This window comes from Lethenteron reissneri, chromosome 56, assembly GCF_015708825.2.
Source record: "Lethenteron reissneri isolate LAM-NWPU_2019-01 chromosome 56, ASM1570882v1, whole genome shotgun sequence".
Taxonomy (NCBI): domain Eukaryota; kingdom Metazoa; phylum Chordata; class Hyperoartia; order Petromyzontiformes; family Petromyzontidae; genus Lethenteron; species Lethenteron reissneri.
Genome location: NC_083834.1, coordinates 8978583 through 8992863, shown reverse-complemented (window position 1 = coordinate 8992863; position 14281 = coordinate 8978583). Strand labels below are relative to the sequence as shown.

Below are 14281 nucleotides of genomic sequence, written 5' to 3'. Positions count from 1 at the left end.
TAATTTTAGAGTGTTTCTTACGATTCCATCCCGAAAACTGGAAAATTCTGAAGCTGCACAAGGGAGAGAGAAGCGAAAATAGAATGCCTCCGATTGAACGGGGCAGTAAATCCCTAAATTTTAACGACATTCGTAGGGATGTGCATCAATGTCTATGTTTTACACCGTGCTATGCAGCGACGTCTACCGTGTTCGCCTTCACGACCCGCATTGACCAGAGCGGTGAAGTATGGTTAAACAATCCCCACGTCCCGCACAGCGCAGGGAGGTTCCTCATCCAGCAGTGGATTGACAAAAAGTCTGCACGCCTACGGACGTGCAAATCGCAGCGCGAAATAAGCAAAGCAATTTCCCAATGCATTGTAACATTTGTTACAAGCAAAGGTCTCGTAATAAAAATAAAAAATATTGGTTTGATAACCACGGGACATTTCATTACGTACGCATGCAGCCTGAACAAGAATCGCAACGCATTACAACACAACGGCATTTTCCCATGTCACCAAGCTGCGCTTCAGCCGCGCTTCAGCCGCGCGTTTTTTTTGTTTGCACACAAAGCTGAAGCATTTTGACAGCTAATTATATGATAGCAATTTTTTGACAAAAGAGCGCAATTCGTGCGGCGTCCAAGCGGAGATTTGCCACTGACTCTTTATTCACAAAGATCCAGAGACTCATAAAGAACCACAGAGACCCACAGAGACCCATACTCAACGGTGTGTGTGTGCGATGTACGTTGAACTTTTTTCTCACCGTACGTAGCCAACCGTGCTAATCGGAGGTGCGGGGGGGGGGGGACAACAATAATCTAAACACGAAAAGGAGTTCAAAGAAATTTAGTTTTCAACCTACAAGGACCAAACAGTCTGCCTGGCGGCTGCAGGTGCTGGAGGTGAGGATGCAGCCGGAGCCAGAGGGAGCCGAAACTCCCGATCCTGACGCGGTGATATCGACCGTCTCCTCCTCGTTGTCATCATCGTCCACGACTGCTGTCGCTGCTGCTTCGGGTGCCGCCACCTCCTCCTCCACCTTCCCTTCCTCATCGCTTCCGCCCCCCCCGGCGCCGTCCGGACCCGGCCCGGGCCTCCCGGCGTCGTCATCGCAGCTGCCGTACCCACGCGGGCACCCGTCCAGCGCCAGCACCGGCTCGGGCGATGGGGCAGTGCCGTCCCTCAGGTGCGAGATGTTAACCCCCTCGACTGGTCGTGGGGTCAATCCCAACTCTGACGACGGCTGTATATGTTTTGGAGGTTGCACGTTCTTCCCCATGGTCGCGTGGATTTTCCTCTGGGTCCTCCGCTTCCCCCCCCCCTCCTCCACATTTAGAATATTGCCTTTGGAGAACTTGACTGCGTAAATTTCCACGCGATCGGCCACTCTCATTTGCGGCCAGCTCGCTTCTGAAAAAGAGCCATACAGCTCGGTGGGCCTTACCTGGTAAAATAAAAAAAAATAGATTTTAGCTTAGTTCTAGCTGACCCCACGTGTGCATTTCTACGAAAATCTGGCGGTTTACTGACAAACCCACAATAGACCCCCCCCCCTCCCCAGGCCTATGCATGCTCAGCAAAGCGACACCCTACTCCGGTATCCTAAACCCGAGCAACTTTCAATCTCTCGCGCGTGCGCTCTGTCCGTGGCGTTTCAGACCCTCTTCGGACCACGCTCCCCAAAAAAAACCGATAGGCTCGCCGAGTAATCTGGCCAAAGCGGGAGTCACGTTCTGTTGCTGCTGCTGCTGATGCTGCTGTTGCTGCTGCTGCTGTTGCTGCTGCTGATGTTGCTGCTGTTGCTGCTGCTGTTACTGCTGCTGCTGTTGCTGCTGCTGCTGTTGCTGCTGCTGCTGTTGCTGCTGCTGCTGCTGTTGCTGCTGCTGTTGCTGCTGCTGCTACTGTTGCTGCTGCTGCTGTTGCTGCTGTTGCTGCTGCTGTTGCTGCTGCTGTTGCTGCTGCTACTGTTGCTGCTGTTGCTGCTGCTGTTGCTGCTGCTGTTGCTGCTGCTGCTACTGTTGCTGCTGCTACTGTTGCTGCTGTTGCTGCTGCTGTTGCTGCTGCTGTTGCTGCTGCTGCTGCTGTTGCTGCTGCTGCGTGTGCTCGCCGTTCCTTGGCCAGGGTGAAGAGCGAGGCTGTGCGCCAGTGGCCGGGCTACCAGGCGGAGCTGGTCGTGCAGCTGGTGTGGGCCGACGGGGAGACCTCACAGCTGCCCACCAGCTTGGAGGTCAGCTCCGCCTATGGCCTGTGAGTACCCCCAGGGGACATGGAGAGATGATCATCATCATAATAACAAGTATTAATATTTACTCGTTATTTTTTTTTCTCTCTGTAATACCCCGCGGGAGAATCGAAAACGGCAGCCACAACGAGAGGGGGGGGTTCGCTTTCAGAATTAAATTTGGTCATGTTTTTTTTTTTGCGTTTTCCTTATGAAATTTCTCCTCCTCTCCCGTTGCTTTCGACGAATTCCCAGCGGTGGCCACTTAGCGGAGGTGAAATAAATCTTCAGGTAAACACAACAGGCCGGCCTGGATTTATTATTATTATTTCCCCCCTTAAAATAGTCTCACAACAGGGTCGATAGCAGGCGCCGGCTCGCGTGTAAACGCCTGGAGGTTTGGACCAGGAGCAACGTTGTGAAGAAGGACTGATGAGAGAGAAACGGGATGCATAATCCCTCCTCGCTTATTGAATCCTTCTCAATGTACACGCGTAGGCTTTTCCCTACGGTGCACTCTTGGTTTCTTCGTACGCGCGAGAAAAAATTCGACTCGATAAGGAATTGGCCGAACATTTCGAGCAGGACTCTGCTCTGTGGGGCGTTTGTGTTGCGACGCAGAAAGATTGCAATTGTTTAGGCTCACCTTTCGAATTAAGAGGTATGTGTGTATTGCGTTTATAGCGTGCGTGCGTGATTGTGTGCGTGTGTGATTGATTGTTGTGAGGAGCGGTAGTGTAGTGGTTAGCGCGCTGCACTACGAACTTGGCGACCCGGGTTCGATTCCCGCTCACGGCAAACACCAGTAACGATTATCTGAACCGGTCCTGGGCCTCCCCTAGGTCGACTCAGCCTCAAATGAGTACCTGGCGCGGTGTGTAAACATCGCTGCTAGGGAGACAAAGGCGGTCGGGCGTGGTGCTGGCCCACCCACCCTCTCGTGTACCGTTCCGGCCTTCATAGGTGCTCGCTAACAGCACTTGCCACTACAGTCTGTTAAGGCTATACGGGGGATCTTTGTCTTTATCTTTGTGTGTGATTGTGCGTGTGTGTCATTGTGCGCATGCATGATTGTGTGCCTGTGCATGTGGGGAGTGGTGGTGCAGCGGTTGGTAGCTCTGCGCTATGAACACGGTGACTCGAGTTTCCATTTCTGCTCACGGCCGTCACCAGTGACGATTATCTGAACCGGTACTGGACCTCCCCTAGGTAGACTCAGCCTCAAATGAGCACATGGTGCAGTGTGGAAACATCGTCACTGGGGAGACAAAGGCGGCCGGGCGTGGTGCTGGCCACCCACGACCTTATGTGCTGGTGGATCTTTTCCAACGTATCTTTGCGTGTAAGTTATTTTCGTTTATTTATTGCAACGTTGGCCCGAGCGCTCCACAAAGCCTAGGGCCTTGGGCAGTGACAGAATGTGCCGACTAACCCCGCCCGGCCGCCTTTGTCACTGGGGAGACAAAGGCGGCCGGGCGTGATGCTGACCACCGACCCCCTCGTGCGCCGTGTCGGCCTTCGTAGGTGCTCGCGAACAGCACTTGCTCCTGAGATGTGCTAAGGCCACACGTGGGATCTTTGTCTCTGTCTGTGTGTGCCGCTGCCATGCAGGGTGGCGCTGGGCACTTGCAGTGGCCTCGTGGTGGTGGACGTCCTGCAGAGGAGCATTCTTCTCAGCCTGAGCTGCCTCGACCTCTACGGCTCCAGTGACCCCTACCAGAGACAACCCAAGTCTCCACGCAAGAGCAAGCAGCTGGCTGCTGGTGGGATACCTTCACCGGCACACGCTGTGTGTCTCGGTAACCACGCAGGCAGTCTGGGCAAGAGTTAAGCTGTGTACGGGACGTGCGTGCGCTCCGGTAATTCTGCAGCTACTCTAGTTGCTCGTCTGTTGGATGGATTTACGTAAACCAGCGCCCTTGGACGCTGCGTGCTTGACGCGAGGCCCTCATTCTCTCATCGTTTTTGATTCCTCACCATTGTTTGACTCTTACTTTGCATGCCAACGGACTTAATTCTTCAGGCACGTCAGCCACTGTCATCGTTATTAAGTTGTTCATTAAATCACGTACGCGTGAACCACTTATGTATGTAATTATGTAGGTGTGATTAAAACGTATAATGGTAATACTAAGTGATTTAAATGCAGTGTGCCAGACATCCTGCAAGAGCAAACACGCTCTCCCCCACTATTAGACTGTCTTTGAGAGGGTTTTTCTTGAACCAATAATTATTTTAATTCCAATACAATAATAGTAATCAACCAGTCATGCACACTCTCCAGAAAGACAAATATTTCCGCGTATCGCCTTAATAGACTTCTTCGGCAAGCGCTGTTAGCGAGTAGCACCTATGAAGGCTGGCATGGTACACCAGGGGATGGGTGGTCAGCACCACGCCCGGCCGCCTTTGTCTCTCCCGTGGCGATGTTTTTACACACTGCACCAGGCATTCATTTGAGGCTGAGTCGACCTAGGGGAGGCCCAGGACCGGTGCATATAATCGCCGCTGGCTTTGACCGCGAGCGGGAATCGAACCCGGGTGGCTGTGTTTGTATTACAGCGCTCTCACCACTACACTACCGCTTCCCACCAAAGATGACAAAGACAAAGATCCCCCATATAGCCTTACCAGACTATAGGGGCAAGTGCTGTTAGCGAGCACCTATGAAGGCCGGAACGGCACACGAGGTGTTGGGTGGCCAGCACCACGCCCGACCGCCTTTGTCTCCCCAGTGGCGATGTTTTACACACCGCACCAGGTACTCATCTGCTGAGGTCTGCCCAGACATGTTTTGACGTGGGCAGAGATCGCGTGCCTTGGAATGGCCTGCCGGAGGATCTGAGGGCATTAGAATCGGCGAATGTTTTTGTTAAACGACATCTTTGAAACGTAACCTTTTCAAAATGGTTCTTTATTCGGATGCCCCGATTGTGTGCGTATTATGCTTTTTTCTAATTATTATACTGAATTCACTATAATGTCACGTCTTTCTTTAACGTATCAATCTTATCGTTGTTAGACATGCAGCAGTCGCTTTAAAATGTTCTTGTAAGAGGACTTTGCATACTCTTAGTTTTTTTCGGTAAAGTCACGTAGGTAAAACATAAAATTAAAATTTATAAAATAAAATAATAATTTAAATGCAAATTTTTACCTACGTGACTTTACCGAAAAAACTAAGAGTATGAATCCTTGCAGTCACGAAAGCTTCAAATCTAGAAGCACTTTGCATTTGCATGCAATGCACGTCAGTTTGCTAGATCCACGTGCACAACATTTGATTTCACTTCCCAACGACACCCACCGGATGTGGTGGACAACCACTGCGTGACACCGATTAACGGCAGGTAAAAACACGCCCCTCCCCCTCTGCTTGTTTACTTAACGGGGCCCGAGAGGGGATTGGTTCGAGGCAGGGCAGTCGAAGGGGATTGTAGGTGGCAGTACAACAGTGGATACGAGCGGGAAACGTGAGGATGATCGACGGGGTGGGACGGTTGCAATCCGTTCGCAAAAGTGTGGGAAGGTGAGTGGCTGGAGGGAAAGCGGAAGGTCACGGAACTTTCGGGCAAGGGGCTTGAGGCATACAAGTGTGGGAAGCGAGAGAGTTCGGGACGCTTGGAGCGAAGGGGATCCTTTAAGATCACCGTGTGTGTGCCTCGTGCTGGAAGAAACAAAGACTCCTGCTGCTGAAGACTACTTGTGTCGGGTGTCAGTACACGTGCCACCCAAAGCTGCCCCTTTGCTAATTGCCCCGTATTTTGTTGTCATCGCCGTCATGTGCCGCCGTGACTCACACACACACACGCGCGCGCTCGCGCGTCATCGCGTGTTGGGGTTTTCTTTTTTTGTGCCCAGAGCGAGCGGAACGTCTTCGCGATGCGTCGGCGTAATTGGGGTGACAGGTGTGCAGATCTCTCCGCACTTGGGAGATATTCTTGGTGCCTCCCACGGCTGTAAGCCCGAAGGCATTCTACCTGATCACCCCCCCCCTCCCCCATCGCTCCCCACCTGCCCTGCAGCTAAGGTGGCAGGGTGGCGGTAGTCGTCACGCTAATTGTGTCTCACAGTACAGGTGAAAGACGGAACGGGTGAGAGCATGGACAGGTGGGAGCCTGGACAGGTGATAGCTTGAACAGATGGGAGCCTGAACATGTGAGGGTCTAGACAGGTGAGAACCTGGACAGGTGATAGCTTGAACAGGTGATAGCTTGAACAGGTAGGAGCCTGAACAGATGAGAACCTGGATAGGTGAGGGGCTGAACAAGTAAACAGCCTGGACAGGTGAGAGCCTGAATAGGTGTGAGCCTTAAGCTGCTGCTTGAAGTTGGTTGATGGTGCTTGGATGCTGCTGCTGCGCATGTGCAGCAGTGACAGAGAGAGAGTTCCAGACGGCTGCTGGTGGTGCAGCTACAGAAAAATCCGCCCCTCTCAGCCGTAGGGGACGGCCCCGGTCGTGCAGGGTACGATGAGCAGCAGCAGCAGTTCGAAAGATGAACTGCGTAGGACACGGCGATTTGCCCGTGGTTCATTGGGGAGTGACAAGGGTGGAGGAGAGGTGAGGTAGAGAGACCTTAGAGAGAGAGAGCACGATGGCACAGAGGATAGCGATGTTGTACTTGCTACTCCTTGAGTGTATGGGGAACCAGTAGAGGGATTTCTAGCGGAGCCATTGAAGCCGAATGGTCGGCACATCCATAGTTCGTTGTCCGAACCACACGTGGGTGGGCGGGGGGCATCGTTCTCAGCGATTCTAACCCTCCGCGGGTCACCATTGACAAGCGTCACCCATGGCCGGTCGCAAAAACGGCAATATTTTTTAAATCTTACCCTGATATCTTCTCAGAGCTCTCCTTGCCTTTCATCCCGTAGATTGCATCGTCGCTTGCTGTTTGTCCATCCCAGGCTGCGTAACTGAAGACGTTTTCGCAACTTAAGACGTCTTCGCAACTGAAGACGTTTTCGCAACTGAAGACGTTTTCGCAACTGAAGATGTCCTCGCAACTGAAGACGTCTTCGCAACGGAAGACGTCTTTGCAACGGTTAAACCTGCCGGTTATATCTGCGGGCGAGCGGGCGGGCGGATCGATTTGCGTCGTGGGTCAACCCGTGATGAGCACGGTCGGCTACGTATGGCGCGGAAGAAGTCCCACGATGTCATTAGGCGCGCGCACGCCGGGCTCATTGCTGGGCGGCTCCTCACTTTGCCGTGGGGGTCGAAAAAGAAACGACGGCGCACCGCACATCTTCACCACCACCCCCTAACCTCCCCCCCCCCCCTTGCTGTTTTTTTCACCTCGACATAACCCTGCCACCCACGCACCCCGGAATCTAATCAAAGCGTCAGACTGCGCTTCTGAAATCGCTTCAGTCGGGCTCGCGCACCCAAAGGAAACTTGGGTGATCCAGCCGTCAGACAAAACCCGTACAAATTTTTAATTTTAATTGATTTATTTCTGTTCCATCCGTGCGTGTGTGTGTGTCTCGTATTTGATTTCTCAGACCTTCTCTGCCTCAGAAATGTGAGGCAGTTACATTGTTGTTGTTTTTAAACGACCGCGAATGGCTGGCTCTGTGGATTGTGCCATGGGGCTCACAAGGACAACGCTTCCCACAATGCAATGTGCCAGCAACATTTTGTCATTTTAATATGAATGAGTGGATGTATTCGTAATACTTTTTCATTCGTGAACGGGTTTGTCTGTTACTCGTGAACTCCTATAAAGTACATATTCATATGTCCAGTTAACCCTTTCCCGTTCCCAGGCATCTGCAAGTTTGCAGGGTGGGTGTCCGTTTAATACGAAAGCGGTTAGCGTTAATTTTATTTCGAGAGGCGTAGCGTCGTTGTTTTTTTTTTAAATACATCGTTACTCAACGCGGAAAACTGTAGCGACACGACCGCTGGCGGCCAAACTGTGCCACACGCCCCTCCCGCCTGGCCTTGCGGGAGCCTCGGTACTGATGAAAAATGTATTTCTTTTAGTGTTTCTTTCTGAGTACCTTTCAAAAAAATGGTACTCGGAAAACAATTTTAAAAGGTAATTCTCATCAGGCCGCGTCGCGTGTTACAGAGTGCCGGGCAACCATGACGCCCGCGGGTGGCAGCATCCACTTCGGGAAGGAGGGGGGGGGATTGAGCAAAAAAAATTCCCCTGAATTGTTCTTCGGTCCGATTGCCCCCCCCCCCGCCACCCTCCCCTCACTCCCCCCTCCCACTCTCCCCCCGCCCCCACCCCCCAGGCCTGGCTGACATCACAGAGGGCATCGGGGCCCCGGACACAGAGAGGAGCCGCTCGCCAAGTTCAGGTGAGAAAGCTCCGACGTGACACGGCCTCCGGGCCACGTTGGCAGCCGAACGCCGTCTGTACACACGCACACAGACACACACACACACGCAAAGATCCCCCGTGTAGCCTTAACAGACTATAGGGGCAAGTGCTGTGAGCGAGCACCAATGAAGGCCGGAACGTTACACGGGTGGGTGGGTGGCCAGCACCACGCCCGGCCGCCTTTGTCTCCCCAGTGGCGATATTTTCACACACCGCACCAGGTAATCATTTGAGGCAGAGTCGACCTAGGGGAGGCCCAGGACCGGTTCAAATAATCGGTGTTGGCCGTGAGCAGGAATCGAACCCGGGTCGCCGGTTTCGCAGTGCGCTAACAGCTACACTACCGCTTCCCCAGACACACACACACAGACACACACACGGACACACACACACGGACACACACACACGGACACACGCACGCACTTGTGTTGCACGGCACACCCGCCCCCCCCTAGAGCCCCCCACGTCCGCCCCACCACCCCCCCTCAAAAAAGAAAGCAGTCGTTGTGATTCGCGCGTCACGAAAAAAGTTTCATTACCACACTCGGCCAGATTTCCATTACCTCGTGTGGCCCTCACCCGCTGGTGAGAGCCGAGAAGGCCTCCTATGAGCCGCACATTTCTTGCTGGCAGTTTCGAATTATGGGCAGGCGCGATGGCATTTCGCACGCGGTACGATGTGATTAATTGTATTACCCAGCCCCGATATGGTTTTCCCGGTAACTCCGTGATTGTATTTGTGATCGCGTTGTTGTTGTTGTTGTTTTTCCCGTCGAGTAGGAATGAAGTACTCTTCAGTTGTTGATTCGGCTGCACTCGGTTTTCTGATAAGCATGCCGTAAGAGAAAGAAGCCTTTGTAATCATTCAAACTTTTGCCACGGACGCACCGCGGACGACGCTGCTACGGTCTTGAGCCGCGCGGCTCGATGCGGGCGGGCAGCAGTGAGTGGCGGGTCGCGACCTTGGGGCCACGGCTTTTAACGCCGCACTGGTTGAGTGACGGTCGCTCAATAGAGATACAAATTCTTATATACAAGTCGAGTCGACCTAAGGGAGGGCCCAGAACCGGTTCAGATAATCGTCACCGGTGTTCGCCGGGAGCGGGAATCGAACCCGGGTCGCCAGGTTTGTAGCGCAGCGCGCTGACCACTACACTACCGCTCCACACTTAAAAATACATTACTTCCCATACCGGGAATTGAACCCGGGCCACCTGGGTGAAAACCAGGAATACTAACCACTAGACCATATGGGAGTAAAGCCTGGATTTGAACTTGGCTCACCTGCTTGAGAGGCAGACATGCTATCCGTTATCCCACAACCGCTCGGTGGGGGTGCAATTATTGTTGTTATAATTTTTTGCCGGCTTTTCAACGTTCCTTTCGGCGCATTGTCGAAAAGCCAAATCAGTCGGCAGCGTTGATTGGCTCTGGTATCCCGGATGGCTCTGTGGGGTACAACTGCCGATCGGCACTGCACCTGCACCTGACGATATGACCCATAGGGTAACGAATTATACACTATGTAACACAATTTTTGTTCCTGCGTAGTAAGTGTTATTTCCTAATTGCTTATGCCTAAAAAGAATAGAAAATGGCTATTATTCCCCACAAACTTTGCTTTTGCGACCAAGACAATTATATTTTGAAATTGACCTATTTTCAATAAGAAAACGGGCGAATTTGTGTCTTTTCGTTCGCATAACATCAGAAAAAACAACATATGAATCAAAATGTACATGTATTTATTCTAAAGTAATACAAAATTAGTCCAAAAGATTTAGAAGTGAGTGGTTTTTCGAGATTTACGATTATACTGAAAATCACTTTCACGAATCAGCCCCCAAATGTAGTCTCCCATAATTTTCTCGTTATATTGTCCTTGGTAGCAGCGTTAAAAGTCCAGTATATCCTGGTGGAAGTGCTCGCCTTGCTCCTCCGAGTACACTCCTATGTTCTCCTTGAATTTATCAAGATGAGCATCAAGGATATGGACTTTGAGGGACATCCTACAGCCCATTATGCCATAGTTCTTCACTAGAGTCTCAACATGGTTTTAGACCTTGTGATTTCCCAGGAAGCCACGAACCACTGCGACAAAGCTGTCCCAAGCCGCTTTCTCCTTACTAGTGAGCTTCTTGGGGAATTCATTGCACTCCAGGATCTTCTTTATCTGTGGTCCTACGAAGACACCGGCTTTGACCTTTGCCTCAGACAGCTTAGGGAATAAGTCTTGAAGGTACTTGAAGGCTGCTGACTCCTTATCTACAGCTCTGACAAATTGTTTCATAAGGCCCAATTTGATGTATAGTGGTGGCATCAGCACCTTCCGGGGTCCACCAGTGGCTCCCACTTGACGTTGTTCCTCCCCACAGATAACTGAACTCGGTTCGCTGTGGCCAGTCCCGTCTGTGGTAGTGCGCCTTGGTGTGCCTGCTGTGCGAAAGGCAAAGATAGCAGAGCAATTTGGAAAAACTGCCTTGGAGACCCATCAGGAATGCCACCATTTTGAAGTCTATGATGACCTCCTAGCCATACTCATCATACTTCAAGGCGTCCAGCAAGGTCTTGATGCTGTTGTAATCCTATTTTTGAGGTGCACCGAGTGAGCCAGGAGAAGAGACGGGTACTTGTTACCATTATGGAGCAGCACGGCTTTGAGGCTCATGGATGAGCTGTCAATGAAGAGGCGCCACTCATTCAGGTTACAGGGGATTACGATTGATTCGAACAGACTGGTCACATTGTGGCAGAAGCAGAGCCCATCCTGACGGGTGAAGAAGCTGCAAAAGGTTGGTGACGCTTCCTCTGATCTGCGACTTGCACACTTTCATCCAGCTCGGCATTGGACTTGCTGAGACCAATATCTCTGATCAAGTCGTTGAGGTATTTTTGGTTGGGGTAGTATGGGTTTCTCTCCTCAGCTCCACCTCTGATATTGTCATCTGGATCTATAACGTCTTCCTCGCTCTCTGACTTGCTGCTTTCTTCTAAAGACGGCTGCTCTCTCTCCGGAGGAGTGGGTACGGGGAGCTCATGGCAGTGTGACACCGGGGCAATGGATGATAGCAGGTGCATTCTTGCCAGTCCGACGTTTGGAAGGGTCCACCATGCAGAAGTAGCAGTTGCTTGAGTGGTCAGTGGGTTCCTGCCAAATTCTTGGGATAGCGAACTTCACGGCTCTCTTTTCCCCTCTGGACCATCCTACAAAAATACATTTATTTCGCCCATGAATCATGTGCAAGAGATTCCCCCAACACTTTTTCACGTATGATATATTTTTTTCAATAACATTGAAAATTGTAAAAAAAAATTAAAATAAAAAAAACTTTTACAATTTAAAAATTGTTAACAGATTTTATAACATGAAACTCCGAGCAAAAATCGTCCATCTGACTTTCCATAGTTTTTGTTGCATTGCTCGCAGGTGAAATGAGGTGCCCAGGGTTTGTCTTGATCCCCGACAGGCATGCCGAAATATGCCTTGTAGGCCTCACACATCTTAGCAGACGCTTCCACAGAGTACTGTATCGCTCTTGTCTTGATAAATTGGCCGCAGACATCGCAAATGCGTCTGCTGGATGCTTGCAGCCTTTTGATGCCATCTCAGAAAAATGCAGATATGTATCCACTTAGGCAGCTGGAACTAAACTGAACTGGTGGGCTTAAGGCCCCTGTATTTATACTACTATTTATATTACTGGAAAGTTATAGAATGTTCGAGAAGTTACTCCAAGTTTACTCAGCACTGACTCTATCTGGAATGTTCTGAAAAATAGGTCAATTTAAAAATATCACTGTCCTAGTCAGAAAAGCAAAGTTTGTTGGGATTAATAGCCATTTTCTGTACTTTTGAGGCACACAAAATTCGGAAATAACACTACCCAGGAACAAAAAAATAATAAATTTGTTACACAGCGTTATTAATGGAGTGGATTATTACATTTGCTTTTGTGTCCTGGTCACAAAAGCAAAGTTTGTAGGGAATAATAGCCATTTTCTGTACTTTTGAGGCATAAGCAATTGGAAAATAACACTTAGTACCCAGGAACAAAAATAAATGTTTTGTTACACGGTGTTAACAATCGCAGCAGTGGTCGTGCAAGCCTCGGGCGGATTTTTTGTTGTTATAATAATTCCCTTCCAGTCGAGAGATCAGAGTCGAGTAGATACATTTTGTTTTTCTGCATTGCAGTTTTACCACTATGATGATTATTATTATCATCATCAATGCGACGAAACTATGAATTAAATTTGAAGTCTTTGCTTTTTCATTAAATATAATACAATGCGTTTTCTTCACGAGAAAATGTTTGGTACGCTGTGTAAATTGCTTGATCAAATGTAATATTATTCCCGCTCACTGACTTCTGAACAAACTAATATATACACACACATACATATTTATCCCGCGGCTATTTCATTTCGAACATTCCCATTGCACTGCTGTTGTTTTCTTTTCGTGAGACTTAAAAGAAATTGAAAATACAGAGAGAACGATTATGTCACTGGTCAGGTGTTGTGCATGCGGTTTGACAAAACAGACGCATTGTTGTTATTGCAGAAGTCTCCAAGCGGCCCTGCTCCCGTTAACAATGAGCTACACACAAATACAAAGATCCCCCGTGTAGACTTAACAGACACTCGGGTAAAATGCTGTGAGCGAGCACCTATGAAAGCCGGCACGGCACACGAGGGGGTGGGTGGCCAGCACCACGCCTGGCCACCTTTGTCTCCCCAAGTGGCTGATGTTTTCACACCACACCAGGTACCCATTGAAAGCCAGAACTGGTTCAGACGATCGCCACTGGTGTTGATCTTGAGCGGGAATCGAAATCGGGTGGCCAGGTGTCCTAGCGCTGTCCGCTAACCACCGCACACACACACTGACACGAGGCTCGCCGAACAGCATTAGTCACCGTATTGTTTGTTTGATAGGATAGAAGAAGATTCGAACAAAGTGACTCAGGGCGATGAGTCATGTTTCTCATGCTCCTCAGTGTTGCATTTATTTTTATCTTTCCTTGAGGAAAGTGGCCAATTAAATCTGAAGACGGTCGGCCCTGCAAACTGCTGGCGGGGATTAAACTAATGATTTCTAATTGCTCATTAGCCTCAATCTCTAACCCGTACCTTTATATGCGCGCCTTTTTGTTGTTTTGAAGAAAGCCACCTTCTGTCACACCTACTCGATGTCACGCTGTTAGACTGTTCAAAAACCCCCCCAAGAAAACTGCATAAACGAACACAGCTGTCGTGAGAGTCGTGGATGATGAAAAGGGAGCCGCTTGTGTTGCGATCGAAACGTCGTGGGCTTTTTGCTTTTTTATTTTCAATGTATTATTTATAGTTTTTAACTTTTAAATTCTAAATTTTTAATGTTCTTTTTATTTTCTATCTACGTGACTTTACCGAGAGACAACCAATAATATGGGAGCCCAGTAGGTAGACGTGGGGGTGCCTCTGCAGGGTGCACGCGCTCATCATCGGCCGCGCCTGTGCGGTTTTTACGGATTTTACAAACTGGCCCATTGCCCCCAGTTGCTGACGGATATTTTCCAAAATAATGCACAGACGGACTGAAATGAATTTCTACACGTACGAGCATTTCTTCCCCTCCCCCTCTCGAATGTAATTCTGTAAGTGACGCAGGCTTTGTGCTGCGACCCATTGCCCGACCAAGCCAGACATTTTGTTTTAACTCCACAACAAAGTTGGCACAGGGCGGCAGGGTA

At 50.1% G+C, this 14281-nt stretch overlaps 1 protein-coding gene and 1 non-coding gene across 9 annotated transcripts in view; one reads left to right on the top strand and one right to left on the bottom strand.

Annotated features, from left to right (window-relative positions):
- Window positions 1–14281, top strand: part of LOC133357110 (syntaxin-binding protein 5-like) — a 203998-nt gene that overhangs the window by 136205 nt on the left and 53512 nt on the right. For all 8 annotated transcript variants that reach the window (XM_061574897.1, XM_061574898.1, XM_061574896.1 and 5 more), the window contains exons 16-19: window positions 884–1176; window positions 2112–2237; window positions 3823–3974; window positions 8458–8523. In XM_061574897.1, the coding sequence (XP_061430881.1) occupies window positions 884–1176; window positions 2112–2237; window positions 3823–3974; window positions 8458–8523 (637 nt within the window). The remainder of the gene's footprint in view (window positions 1–883; window positions 1177–2111; window positions 2238–3822; window positions 3975–8457; window positions 8524–14281) is intronic.
- TRNAE-UUC (transfer RNA glutamic acid (anticodon UUC)) lies at window positions 9731–9802 on the bottom strand. The gene has a single exon. It is a non-coding gene; the product is annotated as a tRNA-Glu (tRNA).